At 46.0% G+C, this 18,661-nt stretch overlaps 1 protein-coding gene across 4 annotated transcripts in view; it reads right to left on the reverse strand.

Moving 5' to 3' along the window:
* The window catches only part of ALLC (allantoicase), a 36,981-nt gene that overhangs the window by 13,649 nt on the left and 4,671 nt on the right, over positions 1 to 18,661 (reverse strand). For 2 of the 4 annotated variants that reach the window (XM_005600233.4, XM_001502861.6), the window contains exons 2-7: positions 10,390 to 10,484; positions 8,867 to 8,917; positions 6,290 to 6,377; positions 4,879 to 5,004; positions 3,605 to 3,684; positions 2,340 to 2,472 (exon numbers count right to left, since the gene is read on the reverse strand). In XM_005600233.4, the coding sequence (XP_005600290.1) occupies positions 2,340 to 2,472; positions 3,605 to 3,684; positions 4,879 to 5,004; positions 6,290 to 6,377; positions 8,867 to 8,917; positions 10,390 to 10,479 (568 nt within the window). In that variant the 5' untranslated portion in view covers positions 10,480 to 10,484. Of the gene's footprint in view, positions 1 to 2,339; positions 2,473 to 3,604; positions 3,685 to 4,878; positions 5,005 to 6,289; positions 6,378 to 8,866; positions 8,918 to 10,389; positions 10,485 to 11,919; positions 11,966 to 13,452; positions 13,626 to 18,661 lie in introns of all 4 variants that reach the window. The other 2 variants (XM_023619611.2, XM_023619610.2) reach the window with 2 other exon arrangements.

Raw genomic sequence — 18,661 nt, forward strand, 5'->3', positions numbered from 1 at the left:
CCTGGGTGTGGACATGGTACCACTCATCAGGCCATGCTGAGGCAGTGTCCCACATAGCACAACCAGAGGCACTCACAACTAGAATCCACAGCTATGTACTGTGGGGCTTTGGGGAGAAGAATAAAAAAAAAAAAGAAGATTGGCAACAGTTGTTAGCTCAGGTGCCAATCTTTAAAAAAAAAATTATTGTATTTCTATGCCCTTATAATGAGCAGCCCAAAAATGAAATTAAGAAAATTCCATTTACAATAGTATCAAAAAGAATAAAAGATATAGGAATTAATTTAACAAAAGAAGCGCAAAATGTATACTCTGAAAACTATAAAATATTGTGGAAAGAAACTAAAGGAGGTTTAAATAAGTGGGAAAACATCCCATGTTCATGGATTGGAAGACAATATGTTAAGATGGCAATACTCCCCAAATTTATCTAAAGATTTAATGCAATCTGTATCAGAATCCCAGCTGGCTTTTCTGTAATTTACAAGCTGATTCTAAAATATAAAACTACATATGGAGTTGTAAAAGACTCCAAATAACCACAGCAATCTTGAAAAAGAACAAATTTGAAAGGCTCGCACTTTCTGATTTCAAAACTTACTACAAAGTAACACTAATCAAGACAGTATGGGGGTGTCAAAAGGATAGATACATAGACCTGAGATGCCAGAAATAAACCCATGTGTCTGTGGGTCAACTAATTTTTGCCAAGTGTTTCAAAGCCAAAATTCAATCGGGAAAGAAGAGTCTTTTCAACAAATGATTCTTGGACAACTGATATCTACACGCAAAAGGATGAAATTGAGTCCTACCTCACACCAAATTTACAAAATTTACAAAATTTACAAAATTTACAAAAATTGATCAAAAGAGCTAAACCTAAGAGCTAAAATGATAAAATTCTTGGAATAAAAGATAGGGGTAATAATTCTTCATGACCTCAGATTGGCAATGATTTCCTAGATATGACTACAAAATACAAGCAACCAAAGAAAAAAACACATAGTTGAACTTCATCAAAATTAAGAACCATCGTGCTTCAAAAGAAGTGAAAGGACATCCCACAGAATGGTAGAAAATATTCGTAAATCATACATCTGATAAAGGATTTTTATTCAGAATATATAAAGAATTCTTACAACTCAATAATAAAAGACAAAAGCCCATTTAAGAGTGAGTGAAAGATCTGAATAGACAGTTTTTCAAAGAAAATATACAAATGGCCAAGTAAGCAACTGAAAAAATGCCCATCATCATTAGTCATCAGGGAAATGCAAATCAAAACCACATGGAGATGCCACTTCACATCCTCTAGGATAGCTATAATCAAACAGTCAGATAATAACAATTGTTGGAGAGGCTGTGAAGAAAGCCAAAGCCTCATACACTGCTATGGGAATGTAAAATGATGAGCCATTTTGGAAAACAGTCTGATAGTTCCTCAAACAATTGAAAACACAGTTATCATATGACCCAGCAATTCCAATCCTAGATATATACCCAAATGAAAACATATGTCCACACAAAAACTTGTATAGGAATGTATACAAGTAGCATTATTCATAAGTAGGCAACAGGTGGAAACAACCCAAATGTCTATGAATTCACGAATGGATAACAGTGTAGTCTATCCATACAATGGAATATTATTCAGCCATAAAAAGGAATAAAGTACTGACACATGCTACAACACGGATGAGCCTTGAAAAAATTATGCTTAGTGAAAAAGCCAGTCACAATAGACCATTTGTATAAAATGTCCAGAACAGTCAAATCTATAGAGACAGAAAGTAGACTAGTGGTTGCTTATGGCTGGGGAAGATGAGGGTTGATAGCTAAAGGGCATAGGATTTCTTTTTGAGGTGACAAAAATGTTCTAAAATTGACTGTGGTGACAGTTTCATGTATACTATATACTTACATAAAATTTAAACCATATGCTTACATATACTATAAAACATTGAATCGTACACTTCAAATGGGTAAATTGCATATTATGTGAATTGCTTTACAATAAAGCTGTTAAATAAAATCGTCATTTTTACATACCACTTCAACTGCTAATATATCTGTGAAATAGAAACTGTTAGGAGCTATCTAACCTGATACAGCTTAGTTCCATCACATCCTAATTTACTTGACAGTTTTCTGATAACTACCTATGGATGGGTGAGTTAAAACAAGAATTTCCTAGAGCACAAAAAGGGCAAATTATAATGCTAAAATGCTAGAGAGGTCGGTGACCAAGAAGGAAAGAGTGACTTCATTTGGCATTTTTAAACATGCCAACCTTAAGAACAGAAACGATAGAAGTGGAGATGGGTCCACGTCATATTTACCTGGGAAAATGTTGAGTCTTATGTGAGTCCATCTTTGCTGGGAATTGACAGGAAAATAATTGTGGCTGGAAGCAGGCCTTCCTGGTTTAAGCTCTGTCATGGGAACCAAGTAATCCCAATCGTCGGACTTTAACTGGCAATAAATACAAAAATGTTAGCAACGGCTCTAGGGAACAATAAATTCTCTCATCCTAGTGCCTGTGTGGGGTTCACAGGGTAGAGATACTTCAGAATAAAAATTAATGATGAATGCCTAATGGACCACTTTAATAAAAATACTAACAAAGATCAAGTCCCAGGTTTCATAATAAACAGATTAAAGCTCTGTACTTTTTCACCCTGATCAAAATAGCCACTGGGTGATGGTGGCAGTGTGTGGGTGGGGAGGGCTGGGAATGAAGGAGAGGCTCTGAGATACCTCCAAATGCCTTCACCTTGAGGATTCTTAGAAAGAACAAAATTGAGTGGTGATGTGCACATTCAAATAAAAACTAGGGATAGCCCCGTGGACCGTGAGATCTCAGGTAAATTTGTTGGCCTGAACCTTGCAACAATTTTCTCTAGATCAGTGCTTCTCAAACTGAAGGACCTGTTTGCAATTGTTATTTATTTCCCAGTCTGTTATAGATCAACACATTTGTAAAACACAATATAAATTAATTACTACACAAACTTAATAAAACAAGAATGTACCAAAACACAAGCCCAAATTATTTCTTTTGTTAAATTCATCTGGCATAAAATTACTGTGTTAAATTGCTGTAAGTATTCAAACTCTGAGCCAGCCCCATGGCCTAGTGGTTAAGTTCAGCACATTCTGCTTTGGTGGCCTGGGTTCAGTTCCCCGGGTGTGGACCTACACCACTAGCCAGCAGCCATGCTGTGGTGGAGACCCACATACAAAATAGAGAAAGATGGCACAGGGTGAGTCTTCCTTAACTGAAAAGAAAAGTATTTAAACTCTTACCATTAATTTCTGTATTTATTTCATCAGAGGCCTGCAGCAATTTGCAGGTGGGTCCCAGTAAGCACACAGCCCTGTGAGAAGCCCTACCCTAGATCTCGCAAGGCCACGGAGTTCCCTTGTACAGGGGTTGCATGAACCACTCACGGAACGTCTGCAAGGTCATACTGGGCAAGGAAATGAGGAGAGGTGTGCCAGGGCTGGGTGTCCCGAAGAACCCCCTTGCATGACCAGGCGTGCAAAGAAGTTTCCTTGCTGTCGTAACAATCCAGACAAGACAAAGTTGTTTTTGGAGGCCTACCTCAGCAATAGCTTCAAACTCCTCAGGGCTGGCTGCAGCTCCCATCCTGATTCCTCTTGCTGGGATTTCTGGTTGTTTATCTGAAGTTAGAGTGACCATTTAGGGTTACAGTTTGGGTTCAAAAATCAAAGACAATACGCTCCCTTAGTGGGTTGTATGGTAATTTTCATTTTGCCAAATAACACTAAAGATATCATTTCTTACATCAAAGTAGCAGATGATCAAAGTAATAGACACGCTCATTGAAGTTCCTCAATCTTTAAAATATGGTAATTTCAAAAAGTAGTGCAATACATTTGATAGTACATTTGCTTGTCAAAATAGTAAATACCTTTTTCAAGTTAGATCAAACTTCAACAAATTCAACACATGACTAGAGTTTCAAAAGTCAGATCAGTAAAGGTTCGGGACATTGCAATGTCAATTCCAAAGAAACTACTTTCCCCAATGGCAACCTTAGAACTGAAACTGGGGCGACTGACGGGCTTGCTGAAGGAGTCTCACCAGCTTGTCGTTAGTTATTTCCTGCTTGTAAAGTAACATCTCCCCCATTGCCATTTAACTTTTCAGGTACCCAGCTGTCTCCCAGGAGCAGGCTCCATTCATATCCACAGAGCCTCATGCAGTACTGTGCACATAGCACTATCAGTATAAATTCACCAACCGGCATGATTTATCTTCCCTAAGTGCATGCATACACACACATAACGATACATATTTCTAAAAAATTAATTCTGGGACCAACGTCAGATGATGCCAATTAAAGGAATAAAAACACAGGCCTAACTTACAGAGCCTGTATGATTCACATGGGCCAGCATTCCAAAATGAAGAAGGGAAGCCCTTCTGAAACCCTGTAGTTGCTGCATCAAATGCACACTGGGAGAGCTGGACGCAGAGCTGTTGCCGCTGGCCCCACAGCTGACTCACACCTGGCCCTACATGGTCTGGAGCAGCCAGGCAGCCCTCCCCCTGCCACCCTCCCAGGCAACCTGTTCACCAACTCTCACGAGGACAGGAGGGTGTGCCTCTGGGTGAGGCCTGAGGAGTGTGGGAATAATGAAGTCTAAACTGGGCCAAAGAACACTGTTAAGTTAAAAATCAAAAATCACAGAGCACTCTACTGGGAACAGAGTGCTAAGCTCCACGGCAGTAGCGTGGCCTTGACGAGCTGCTGAGCCCATCTGGGTGGAAAGCGCACAGTCAGGGACTGGGCCCGATGAACCTCACAACCCCACAGTGCTCGATCTGGGGGCCCGTGGTTCCCGAGGCACCTTCTTCGAAGCACGCTGCTTGAATTGACATTTGAGGAGCGTAATCTCCCGTGAAGTAAGAAATGTCCACGTCGAAGCCCCGGATAATTCCTTGCACTCCCAGCCTGATGATGCACCAGTCGTGACCTATGAGATGTAAACAAGAGCATCCTCAGTAGCTTTAACTCAGCAGAGGAAGCGTGTGATTGAAGAGAGCCCAAACGGAAATACACAACGGGAACACCCTCCTCCCAACACGGAGAAGCATGTCTGCGTTAATTCCCAGCTGTGACTTGAAGATCGCTCACAATGTGGCCACATGTGCCCACCATTCCCCACACAAATCCTCAATTCTAGTCAGACCAGAACATGTACAGGCCTTGGATGGAGAGACAGGCAATTGTAATTCCAAACTGATCCTTTCCTACGTGTGTCTTTAGCAAATGGTTTGGCCTCTCTGAGCCTCATTTCTTCAACTGCGAATCAGAGACGAGATTAGCTTCCAAAAAGCTTGAGTGTGACTGTGTGGTGTAGAGAACGCATAGCCCAGCTCAGCAGGTGTTCAGTGTAGAGCTGGGTCTCCTGGAAACACCCAGCTCACTGTCATCTCGGGCCTCAGGGATTTCCTACGGTGCCCCCACCCAGAACACTTTCCACGGCATCTTCCAGAGTCCAAGAACTCTTAAAGTCAGTATGTCACTTGTAGTTCTTGGTTACTTCCAGTCAGATATAGACCCACCTTAAAATGTCCAGATTTTTAGAATCTAATGTTGTTTGAAGTACCATAGAAATATAGAAAATTAGAAATATCTATGTAATACTTGAGACAATAGCAAAAAAATCCAATTATTAGCCTAATGCTGGATTAGTTTGCTTTTACAGGCATTTCTTCAACTTTAAAAGGTCTATTTTGATTGAAAATGATGAGAAGCAATGAATAAAAGTAACATCTTAAGGTAACATAAAAGATAGCGTGTGCAATGGCGTGGGACAGATCTTGCTTCAATTACCAGCTTATCTTGCCATTTATGTGACCTTGGCTAAGTTAGTGAGCCTATTTCCATAGCACTTAAATGGGGACAAGAACACCTCCTTCAGAGAGTTGTGGTGAAGACCAAATATAAGTGGATTTACCAAGTAATGTTCACCACATTGCTCAGTGACTATCTGTTCTTCCCCTTCATTCACAGCCCTCATAATATTTTCATTTCCCTAACAAAGTGTTTGCCCTTTGCCTGGCGGTGCACAGATGACCAGGTCTCCAGCTACCCCTTCCTGAATTCTCAGAGCCTGATGTTCAGACGGGACATCCGAGACGATGGAGCATTCCAAGGGCCCGTGTTAAAATTGGCCCAAAATGTACACTGGCTTTCCAACAGCCCCTGTTTCTAAACTTTGCAGTATCAAGTGAACAGAATCATCATCTTATTACCTGGAATCCTTTTCCTTCTGGTCTCCCATCCATCCATCCATTTCCCAAACTCGGTATATTCATGTTCTTTAAAGCTTGGGCTGTCACTCTAAAGCAAACAAGTATAGCAAGTCGATAATTAATATTCATTCGAGAGCCTGGGCTTCCAGCATATTAACTTTTGCCCCAAAGATACAGAAGGGCCGTGCCAACAAGGCCTCTTGGGGAGCCCATCGTGGGGAGTCCCTGCCCCAATCTTCACCCGACAGATAACCAGTTCCAAATCAGGGGATGCCGCCTTATCATTGTATCGTCTTCAGAGAAAGAAACTCTCCTCTGCAGGCCTCAGAACACAGAAATCAACCCCTGACAGCAACAGGTAAAATCACAATTAATTCCACAGGCCCCGCTAATGGTGCAATTCCCAGCTGCAATCTGGGGGCGCACTGAAAGGCCTTTGGGACAAAATGAGAAGGGAGACTGAGACTTCCCAAGCAACAAGGAACTCAGTCGAAGTCATATGAAGAGTAGGTCAGATGCTCGGGGTCCAGCAGAGCATTCAAGCTCAGTGCTCCAAGCTGCTCCATGCCCACCTGAGGAAAAGTGGACTCTGAAGTCACCGAAGCCAGTGTGAAGCTCAGCTCAGCCACTTATCGGGCCCTGAGACAAACTGCTTCATTTTTAAGAACAGGATGGTGAATACGTCTCTCGCAAAATTGCTATGAAGTTGAAATAAAACTTGTGAAAGCCCCTTGAATAGTGTAGACTCTAGAAACTGTTCTGTGCTTGGTGGGTGGCCAAGTTTGGGGACATTTTCTCCTTTCACATCAAGTTGGGTGCAAGGAGGATCTAATGTTTCTGCTTAGGAAAAGCCCCCCAGAGCTGCAGAAGAAAAAGATCAAGGCACAGACACGGTGGTGGGGCCTGGGCAGGGTGACCACGGAGCTGCTGCATGTGGCACATCCAAGGATGCCACACGCCACCATGCGTCATGAAGTGGTTGGTTATCACCCGGCAGCCCAGGGGTCACCTAGACCTCCAAGTACCAGCCTGGATGGAGCCCATGAGCATCCAGTGAGAAAGCACCTTTGCAGAACGTGGAGTACTGGATGAGAATATGCACACAAATTCAAAAATAAAAAGTAGTACTATTTTCTAGATGTGGATATGCATATGGATATATTTATTTTAAATTACACCATGTATTAGAAGAATATGCCAATCTTACAATCATGTTAACTCTATAAAGGGAAGGAGTGGATTGGCATCGAAGTTGCTGGCCAAAGAGGCTTTAGCATTATCTGTAATATTCTTTTTTTCCAGACTTGTAAAAGTGATTTGTAAGCGTGACTATGTATACACATATGTATAATGCATACTCAAGTGTAGGAATGTATGTATACTCAATAATATATATATATATAATATATATATATACTCAAGTGTAAAATACAAGAAATAAAGCCCATTCTCTCTCGCACCCACTTCCCAAGCCCAGCTCTTGGCAGACAACCACACTTCCCAGTTTGATGTGCATCTTTTCAGACATGTTTATGCACACACGACATGCACGGACCCCTCGTTGCCAGCGTGTGGAGAGCTGGCTCATTCTTTTTAGTAGCCACATAATATTCCATATCTGAGAGATCCATAGGTTCTTTAGCTAATTTCCTATTGGTGGACATTTAGGTTGGTTTTTTCCCCTCCAAGCAAAACTAGAATAAATATTTTCTACATATCTTTGCCCACATGTGCAAATAATGTAAATCTGTGGAATAGTTAGGTCTAGGTACGTACACATTTAAATCTTTCAAAGATAGAACATATAGTAAAATGGTAAGAGCTTTGACGTTATTAGCTGTGTGACCTAGAACAAGTTAGCCAACACCTCTGTTCCTCATTTTATTAGCATTTTCTTTGAGGAATAAGTTCATATATGCAAGATGCCCTCAGAGGGTCATACTTCAATGTGCTCTGGACCTGGTCAAGTCCTGCCCAGACAGAGCAACGTTGCACCACAGTGTCCAGATGGCCACTGACCATGGTGGAGGACATCAGGTGGGAGACCCTTAGGTGCAGTCACACTCTGTGCATGGGCTCCAACTCTGTGTGTACCTGTGTCCATCTCCGCACTCGCAAGAATTCTGACCACACGCAGGTGTGCAAAGCAGCAGGATGCCAGGAGAGCTTCCATTCTTTCCTCTCCTAATATGTTTGTTAGTGTTTTCTCTGTGTTTTTTTTAATAAGCATGTCCTACACTTTTATAATTAGGCAGGTAAAACATTTTCCAAAAAATTCAAGATGTGTACTAGTTTTCTTCCCAACACAGCTTATGAACGCCACGTTAGAAGAGCAATAATATATGAGGATCTCAGTAGTTTTCCTACAAGCAGCATGGTCCCAAATTCCTGTGTCAGGCCCCGACTGTCTCTGCTATGTCTTAGCATGAGTGGAAGCTGATCTCTATATGTTTCTCCTGTTCTAATATGCTATTCACTGGTACACATCACATGACTCCCATCCCAAATATGCGGGCAGATTTTAATTAACATGGCTGCACCATCTTCTACACCAGCACGAACGCCAATTCACAATACCTTGATGAGGTTTTCTGCAGGAGCAAAAAAGTCATCTGTCGCAAATAAAATCTAGACAAAGAAAGAAGTAAAGATAAAATAACTATAAATTTAAAACCATTTTATTTCATTCCCTAGTGAAACATTATGAGATGCAGTAAAAAGAAAATGGGAAATTGCCAAGGGGAAAAGAAACAATATGCAATTAAGCCACGATGCTTTGAAATGCTTAGATGTCAATGCTGCCTCCCACTTAATCTTTCCTTCCCACCCTTTTTCTTAATCCTCTTCACCATCTGGATGCAAACGTGCCAACTTCTTACACTGGGGAAGGAAATAAACCAACGTCTTCTCAAGAACCGAGGACCTCTTTCACAAACAGAGCAGTGAAAAACGCCACGCGCTGGGTCATCCCTGTGGCTTGGCCGGCTCACTGAACGATGCCCTGCAGGACATTTTCGAGTGGGGAGGGTGCTAGTAATTACCCCAAGGAAACAATGGGAACTGGATTTTCCCTAGGAAAACAGCCTGCTGGTCACCCTGGCTAACCAGGGACCCAGTGACAGCTGCAGTCTGGAGCGTACCGCTCTCTGACTCCTGCTCAGAACCTAAAAGGCGGAGAGGATCTCACTGTTTTGAAGCTGCTGGCTGTTTGGGTGGCCGAGGGTAGGGGCATCGCTGCTGTGTTGGGTTGGCCTGCCCCCTGAGAATTCATCAGGACCTGTCGGAGACACTCCCCTATCCAGATCCTTCAATGGCTCCTCGGCAGCACCTCTCACAGGGCACTTGGGGCCTTTCCAGGCTCATGCTCCTGACTGCCCCACACACATCTGGTGCGTTCCAGAAACACTAAACCAACTGGAGCAGCATCCCCTGTCTGAAACGCCCCTCACCCCTTCTTTGCCTCGACAGCTCCCTCTTCCGCTTGCAGACTCCTTTCAACATCACTTACCTGGACAATCCTTCCCAACCCTTCCCTACCCGCGGCTGCCCACGGCTAGAGTCGAGGTGCTCTCACAGCACCTGTCCTTGCCTGGATGACAGCTCCGGTGTGGACTGTCTCCCGGCAGAGCGTGAGCTCCTTAAGGGCAGATGTGGGTCTTTTCCTTCTGTATCATACATAGCACCTCTGCACATGACCAGTACCTTAGCACCTTTGCACATTCCTGGTATCTTAGTGCTTTCTGCACATTGCTGGTACCACAGCACCTGCACATTGTGTTAACAAGTTCTCCAGGTGATTCTCATACTAAAGTTTAAGGAGCACTATCTACAGCGTAAGAAAACACACAGAGGGATAGTGAATTCTTTTCACAGGTGCAAAATGTCTTTCTGTTTTAAACTTAAGGCAATGTTGCCCTTGCTCATAATTACCATCGATTTAAGAAAACTTCTTTGGAAAACTTTTGCAATAATGGGCTTCCTCAGGCAGCCAATCCCTCAGCCCAATTCTCGCCCTTCTGGTTAGGCTTTCGGCAGTAGTGAGTTGGATCCTGAGCACGGGCACGTTAAGTGCTTGTTCCGGTTGGGAGAGACCCACTTACCTGTCCACCCACGGACTCAGACGCCATGTCGGTCAGCTGAGTGAAGTCCGGAGCCCTGGCCCATTTCCCCTCCTTGGGAGAGTCAACCATGCTTCCTGGCAATGAGAAAGGCAGACTCGGTCAACTTCTGGGTGCAAAGTGTAGCAGAGCATGTGTAAGCGAGTGAGGCCCTCATCCAGGCTCCCAAAACCAAGACTTGGGACATTCAGACAACACCACTGTCAACTGGATGTGGCAGGTGCCCTCCCACTCAAGGATCCTCACAGGTTGAATTAAAAGGTGACTTTGCCCAAACACATGGAAATGGGAGGAATTTAGAGCACAGCTTCCTTCTGAAGTATTTAAGAATAAAATGTACACATCCTACTGCCACAAAATGCAAAGTTTCATTATTTAAAGGGGGGAAATATTTTAATTTAGAAAAGAATAATTTGCTTTTAACAGTCTTTGAATCCATTCAAAAAACACTTATTGAGCAACTGGGTGACAGGCCCTGGCTAGAAATGGGGTCCAGAGAAGGCACACCCTGCCTACAGGGCTTCCCACCCAGTGGGAAACAGATGCCCACAGACGCACGCAGTGAGCGACGCTCTGGAACAACCAGAGACCGAGTCACAGAGATTTCTCCATCCAGGAGGATTCAAGACCACCTGTCATATCATCATGGAGCTAACATAATGGAATCCAGCTCCCCCACATCCTTACTCTAGAGTTGAGAAAGCAGAGACGGAGAAATGGAGAGTGGTGCCGAGGGAGGCCAGAGGAGACAGGACTGCCGAGATCGCCCCACTCCTGAGCCAATGGGTGAGCATTTGTCGCCAACCTTTTTCTCTACCTCCTCATGGTGAATAGAGAAAACTACATAAAAACTAATATCTCATTAAGAATTATTCTTACTCACAAAATAAATATAAACAGTCAATGGACATGAGATGATGTCAACTCTCTCTTGAAATCGCAGGAATACAATTAATCATAAAATGACATTCTTCCCTATGAAATGGTTACTTTCCCCATGATCTGCTCTCAGGAGAGTCACTTGGACCAATCTCTGCAGAGTGATTTGGTAATAACTACAACCTGAGAGGCTGCTCCTTGCCGTTCTCCTCTGCCGGTGACCTCTGCGGGCTAGTGTCCTAGGCTCAGCTGACTCTCCTCTTTCTCTGCACACGTCCCTCCAGAGAGCTCAGCAGTCTCCTGCTTCTTAATACCATCCACGTGCTGATGATCCCCAAATACATATCACCTTCCTGGACTTCCATCCACCAACTCAAAATATCTCCCCTTGGATGTCTAATCGTGCCCCAGGGCTGGCGTGTCCCACACTCAGCTCCCGCTCTTCCTAGCCCTGCTCTATCTACCCTTGATCTTTCCATCTCAGCTAGTGGCAACTGATCCTCCCAGCTGCTCAAGGAAAAACCTTGGAGTCGTCTTTCACTCGTCTGCTCTTTCCCTTACATCTCAATCCACTCTGTGGGAAAATCACATCTACATTCAAATTAGATTCAGAACCTTGAAATGATATCATACCTGGAAGTTTCTTTAAAATAATCTGGATAGTTTTCTTCAAAATTATCTAAGAAGGAGGGAAGGGAGTAAGGGCATAGGTGAACAAGGTTGGCCATGAGTTGATAATTGTCATAGCTAGATGACAGGTACATGGAGGATCCATACATTTTTATCTACTTCTGTATATGTTCGAAATCTTTATAAAGATTATACGTATTACAATACAATATGTAATAAAATAAAGGTTATACATATTATACGCATTATACACACGCACAAAGAGAGAGAGAATGAGGGGTGAGGAGATGCCATCATCGTCTCTCTCCTGGATCATTAATGTTCCCCAACTGCTCTCCCATGTCCACCCTCTCTACAGTCCATTCTCAATGCAGCACTTTGGAAAACAAGAGTCAGATTGTCAAAAACCCTGCAGCGGTTCTCCTTTCACTCAGGGAGAACTGGTCTCCTTACAGTGGTCACAAGACCCTCCCTCATTGGGCAGCCATTTCTCTGACCTCTTCTTTCCTCTTCGCCTGACTCTACTCCAGCCACACTCAGTCCTTGTTGCTCCTCACTGTTGCACGTGACAGTCATGTCCGCCCTCCGTGACTTTGCAATGGCTGTTCCCTCTGCTGGGATGCTCTTCCGGGATATCTGTGCGGTTCACCCCTCACCTCTCTCCAAGCCTTTGCTTGACTACCACCTTCGCAGTAAAGCTGTTACAGCAAAGCTACAATACCCGCTATTTACAGAGGCATCTCCACTCCCGCAGCACGTCTGACACCCCGACCCCGTCTGCCTCTGTTTCTATGGCAGGTACACATACTATGTAATTACCTTGTTTATAATTTTGTCATCTTTCCCAATTAGGTGTACACTCCAGGAGGACAGTGATTTTTGTTCTGTCCACTAGCGTATCCCTGGAGCTTGGTGCATTGCCTGGCACATACAAGATGCTCAGTAAATATTTGTTGAATATACGAATGAGTGCATAATGTTTCCTAACTCGTTTTGTGTTTTTAAATACTGATTCCCTAAAAGGGACTAAAACCTTCCAAGGAGGAAGATGTGCGGAAGGAGAAATTTACTAACATTCATTGCGAGTTTGCAATGACGTCATGCATGGTTCAAATACTTTATCTCATTTTAATCCTCAGAACAACTCTGTGATTTTGGTATTATTCACATCTTACGAATGATGAAAATGCATCTTTGAGCGGTCAAGTAAATTGTCTAACCCAACAAAGCTGGGAAGTGAACGATATCTCCAACCCAGATGTGCCCAAATGTGGTGGATATTTGAACGCTCAGCGTAGTGCTGGCACAGGGAACTGCTACATCAGGTTTGTTGGATAAGCACACTTAGTTCTGCTGTGTATTTATTCACTCAGCAACTGTGTGCAGGGCTCCTGGGATGGTCAGGCAGCGGGCCAAGCCGTGGGGTTACCCCTGCTCTCGAGGGGCTCACAGTGGAGGGCAGGGTACAGGTACAACAACAGGTGATGGTGGTAATGGAGACGTCCTCACGGCACAACCGGCACTGAGGACACACACCCTGTGAGCTTCAGGCTTCAGGAGCTCCTCTGGGAACTGGGAATCGAGAAGGAGCTGCAGGAGAGATGGCGTGCACAGAGCAGGGGGCAGGGCAGGCTCAGAGCCACAGAGCTGGATGACGACATTTGTCCGGACCGGCGATCTCCAACCTGGAAGCCACTAGCCATACGTGGCTAGTTAATAAATTGAAAATTAATTAAAATTACATAAAAGTAAGCATCCACCTCCCCCTTGTGCCAACCACATTTCAACTGCTCGATAGCCCACGTGTGGCTTCCATATTGGACAGGGCAGACAAAGAACCTTTCCATCATCACAGAGTTTTACTGGGCCGTGCTGGAAATGCTCTGATGAGATCATGGCACAGAGCCTGCCCCACACCTGCCACCTCAGCGTCGTGCAAAACTGCAACCAACACTGAACCACAAGACAGACGCACACCCCACACACAGACCAACCAAACGGCTTCCTGCTGTGGTTCTCACTGCGACCTGACCTTCTCGGGCAGCTCATCAAAGCAGAGGCATTCTCATTTGCTCGAGCTCTGCCAGCCTTTCCACCTGCCCGCCCCAGGGACTCAGGAGGGCAGAGCACGCAGCCACGAATGCTCAGGCCGGTCACCAACGGGGCCTGGCGGAGCCAGTGGGTCCCTCCTGGCCTCCCCTCCTCACCACAACAGTTCAGGAACTGTCCTACATCCCACACACAACCACACAGTGACAGGCCAGTCCTGAGCACGCAACAAAGGCTTCCTGAGTATTTAATGGGCTTAATTAGAAAACATTTGATCTACCCAACCATTCATTTTGTTTTCAGTCAGTTGCAGAGAGCTCCACATGCACTGGGACAGAGCATTCAAACATTTTCCCTAAGTCAATAATTGAAGGCTCCGTTCTCAGCTGCCCAGTTTGATGGAGAAAGCAAGGTGTTGTGTTAACGTGGGGCACAGCCCGCACGGGAGCTGTTCATTCCACCTCCCTGCTGGCCAGAGCAGGGGGAAGGTGGACCATGCTGTTCCTCATCCTTGCTGTCTTGTATCTTTTGCTTTGATGCGCCTCAGATGACTTACACCAAGCAGGCCACATTACAAGCATGAACCAGAGGCTGAGAATTCGAGGGAGAAAGAGATGGAGAGAGAGGGGCATTTTACCCTGGTTTCAAGGTATCAGTCTCAACGCTTCAGATTTTTATTCACCCACTCCCAAAAACTGACTCAATTTAGATAATAAATCACTTGGGTTCAGCACTCCTTTTAAAAGAAGAACGTCCCTTCTGGAAATGAATGTTTCCATTTGGAAAACAAATAAAACCCCCGTCAGCAAACATCCATCGTGCAGCAGTGTCCTCTCTGGCTAAGGCGGCAAAGTAGGCTGCACCTTTCAGCCGATCGCCTCTGAGCAGAAGCCGTGTCCAGGGCTCAAACCAGGTGAGCACGCCCTCCTCCAGCTCAGTAAGACACATGCATCGTCACAAAGATCACCTCAAAACAGGCGTTTCCAGGCTAATGTTTGTTTTTCCACATGAAATCTAGCATTTGGACACATCTGCTTTAATTGACAGAGGTGAACTCAGCTTGGAGCAGAAATTTCTCCGTGGGCTTCTTCCTCAGCCTTCCCACGAGTCCATGTCCGCTGGTTCACCCCTGGCCCGCGAGCCTCACTAGAGGTGGGAATAATAAAGGGACCTTTATAGCGACTTCCAAGAAATAGTCACTTAAATGCGTTATCATTTTCTTGGCAAAGCTCCATTTGCAATTAAGACCTGATACCCAAGTGCGTTTAAAATGCGTTACACTGAGATGAAAGGAAGCCAAAGGGCCCTTTGCAAACTACTGCAGAGGAGTCACGATAGAGGTAAATCTCAAAGGACTATTAAACCCCCAGTGCAGTTAATAGCAACAGCAGTAGCCGAGGTTGGGGGGTAGGGGGTAAAATCCAGCCATCTTCTCCACAGGAACTCACTCCCTTTTCTGCTTCCTTGTCTTTACACAAAGAAATCAGACTTATAAACAGAGACACTCAGTACTAGGTACTGAGCGTGCACAAGCTTTAACACTGGCCATGGTGTCTAAGCGATCTATGGTTGCGCTGAGATGGGAAACACTTGCCACGTGTGGTATTTAAGTTTAAATCCAATGAAATTGAAAATTCCATTTCTTAGTTGTACCAGCCACGTGCTCAGATGCCAGGTGCGGCTGGTAGCTACTGTATGAACAGCACAGAACAGACATTTCCATCATTGCAGAAAGTTCTAGTCAATGGCACGGGTGTACGGTTTACAAAGTATTGTCATGCTCATTCCAGGAGAACATCCATTATTTTAACATCCCTTTTTGCTAATGACCTTAGACGTGATATCAATATTTGATGTGGTCTTAGAAGTCTTTAAGAACCTCTCGTCAATGCAGGAAGGCTTCAACAACACTGTAAAGCCATCTTTTTGGTTTCCTACTACTGAAGACCTACTATGTGCCAGGCATGCACTGGGTACCTGACATAGGTTCTAAGTCCCTGACCTCCGCACAAGGTGTCCTCCTGTTCCCACGGAAACTGCAGCTCAAGGCAGTTATATCACGCTCATCCAGCCGCGCTGGGTCTGAAACAGGATGGTGAGCTCAGATCTTCCTCCGCTGCCCCCATAGCTAGCGCTCCACTGCTGGGGGTGTCAGACGTCTATGTTAAGGGCCAGGTTGTAAATACTTCCAGTTTCACAGGGCGTACAGCCTCTTGCACAAAAGCAGCCGGAGACAATCTGTGAACAAACCAGTGTGGCCGGGTTCCAGTGAAACACATGTATGGACGCTGAAATTTGGATTTCACGTCATTTTTATGTGTCGTGAAATATTCTCCTTCTTTTGGTTTTTTTCAACCACTTCAAAGTGTAAAAACCATTCTTAGCTCGTGGACCTTATAAAAACAGGTGACAGACTGGATTTGGCCCTCAGGCCGTGGTTTGGCAACCCCACTCTACACCACAGAAAAACCTGAAAAGTCATCAGTAAGATGTCAGCTAGCGCTGGCCTCTCCCCATCTTCCACCCACTATGCATCTGTCGCCCACCTTCTGCTTCCCAAGAACTGTGGCACCAAGGACCAAAGGTAGACAAGACCCAGTCTTCACCACCTAAGAGCCCCCACAGAAAGACGTGCAACAAATAAGACAACACAGTGGGTCAGCGGCAGAGCGATGCAGGAATGCTACAGGAGCCGGGGGAGGACCAGGGTCATGGACATCCTGGACCAGGTGAGCTGAGTCCTAAACGGTGACCAGGACTCAGAAGCTGATGGAGGGACGTTCCAGGCCTGGGCATGGAGGGAAGACTGTGCAAGGAGCTTGCAGCTCAACGTTAACATGTCCGGGGAGAGAGTGGTGAGCAATGGCCGGGAAGGCACACAGCATCAGGGAAGGAAGGTCCTATGTATCTGCCTACAGAGTCCAGGCTTTGTTTTATGGGATGCATTTGGGGCAGAGGGAATGGTCTGATTTTCACCGTAGACAGCTCTCTGAGCCACAGTGTGGAGGGTGGGCTAAGCAGAGACAAAGTAAGGACCAGGAGAATACTGTGGAAGGTTTGTGGGAATCGGAGCAAGATATCACGGGTGTTATCTCCACGGGAGAGGAGCATATTCAAAAACACTGGGAAATAGCTAGAGAGGAAGCAGGGAGAGAGAGATGGGGCTGACGACGGCAGTGACTGAAACCAGGAAGAGAGGATGAGAGGGTCTGGGGAGAAGGTGGACAGAGAGGCGCCCAGGGCTCAAGCACGACACCTGGGAGCAGCGCACTTAGAGGTGGAAAGGAGGGGGAGGGAAGGAGCTCAGCGGGAGGCCGAGGGCAGGCGGACTTTCAAGCAGGGCATGATCATCGGCTCCCACAGGCGGGTTTCTTGGGTCAGTGTTTAGAGCCGTCTCTACAGAGACAGCCCAGGTCTCCGTCCTGCCCTACTGGCCCAGCTCTGAGGCCTGGGGCCGGCTAATCTCCTGTAACTGTGCCACAGGGTTTCTTGGGAGGATGCTGAGAAAGATGTACATTTCAATGGAAGATATTCGGGGAAGGTAGTGCCATCTGGAGGGGTAACAGGCATCTCGGGTGGCCTGCGGCCGGCTCTGCAGCACAGTGCCCAGCCCCCTGCAGGGACGCAGTAAGGTTAGGGGGTGAGAACGAACCAACTCCCGAGCATCTAGGATCCCAACAGCTAAGTGCCCCCAAGAAAGCGGGTGCCTTGTGGACAAGCAAGCCATCAGCTCCCGAGAGAGATGGTGCTCAGTCGTCCTCACAGCTTCTCCTCTGGGCCTCGGCTCTGCCTTCCCAGTAAACAGGTGCTCCCATCATCTGGACGAACGCCTCCCTCCTCAAGGCTCTGGGTTGTTGTCCTCCAGAATGTCTCACCTGCAGCACAGTTACTGCACGTCGACCCCTCCTAAGAGCTGATGCTGAGACCCCCCCCCCCATCCTTCACTGAGCCCTCAGCCACAATCTAAATGCCTGGACATCAGGCACGCACCCTTGGCTCATCCCAACTTCTGGAAGGCTGGCCTCTTGGACCTCACAGCTGTGGTCCTGCCCAACTGCAGTCAGCCACTTTCCCCTTCACACAAGCACAAGGCGCCTCTGCCTACCCTGTTTCCTGGGACGGCGGTCAGCACCCAGCCCCAGCCAAGGAGCCCGACTTCCTCACCGGGGAAGGGGACCTCACTTCTCCCACCTTTTCCCGGCCTAGGAAGCAGGCGCAGCCAGCAGAGGGCATGAGAAGACATTGCCAAAGGTCTTTGTCGATGCTTTCCAAACGCAGGTGTTACGATGATCCCGAATCCCGTTCTAATATCCTAGGCTATGATATGGCTCTGGAACATTCTGAGATCCCAGCCCCGGATGTTTCTCTGCATGGGAAAGAGGCCGGAGAAACTCAAGGGTGCGGGCTGAGGCCCAGCACTCTGCTGTGGGCAACTCCAAAAGTGTTCCGCACCCCGGGAGGTGCTGTTTGGGAAGAAAGGCACTTACAGGGCAGAAAGGGCCAATTAAACCAAAGATACGGGGCAAACCAAAGACGGGCAGGGCCTGGAGTGCAAGTGCTGGTTCCGGACGCCCCTCAGCCATGACCTGGACACCCCATGTTTCCACGTGACATTTAGCCTGGCCTCTTCAGCTCCTGAGACGTCTCTGGAAGGTGTAACATCACAGCTGTGTACCAGGGCTCCAGTCTTCCTTGA

Source organism: Equus caballus, chromosome 15 (assembly GCF_041296265.1).
Source record: "Equus caballus isolate H_3958 breed thoroughbred chromosome 15, TB-T2T, whole genome shotgun sequence".
NCBI lineage: Eukaryota > Metazoa > Chordata > Mammalia > Perissodactyla > Equidae > Equus > Equus caballus.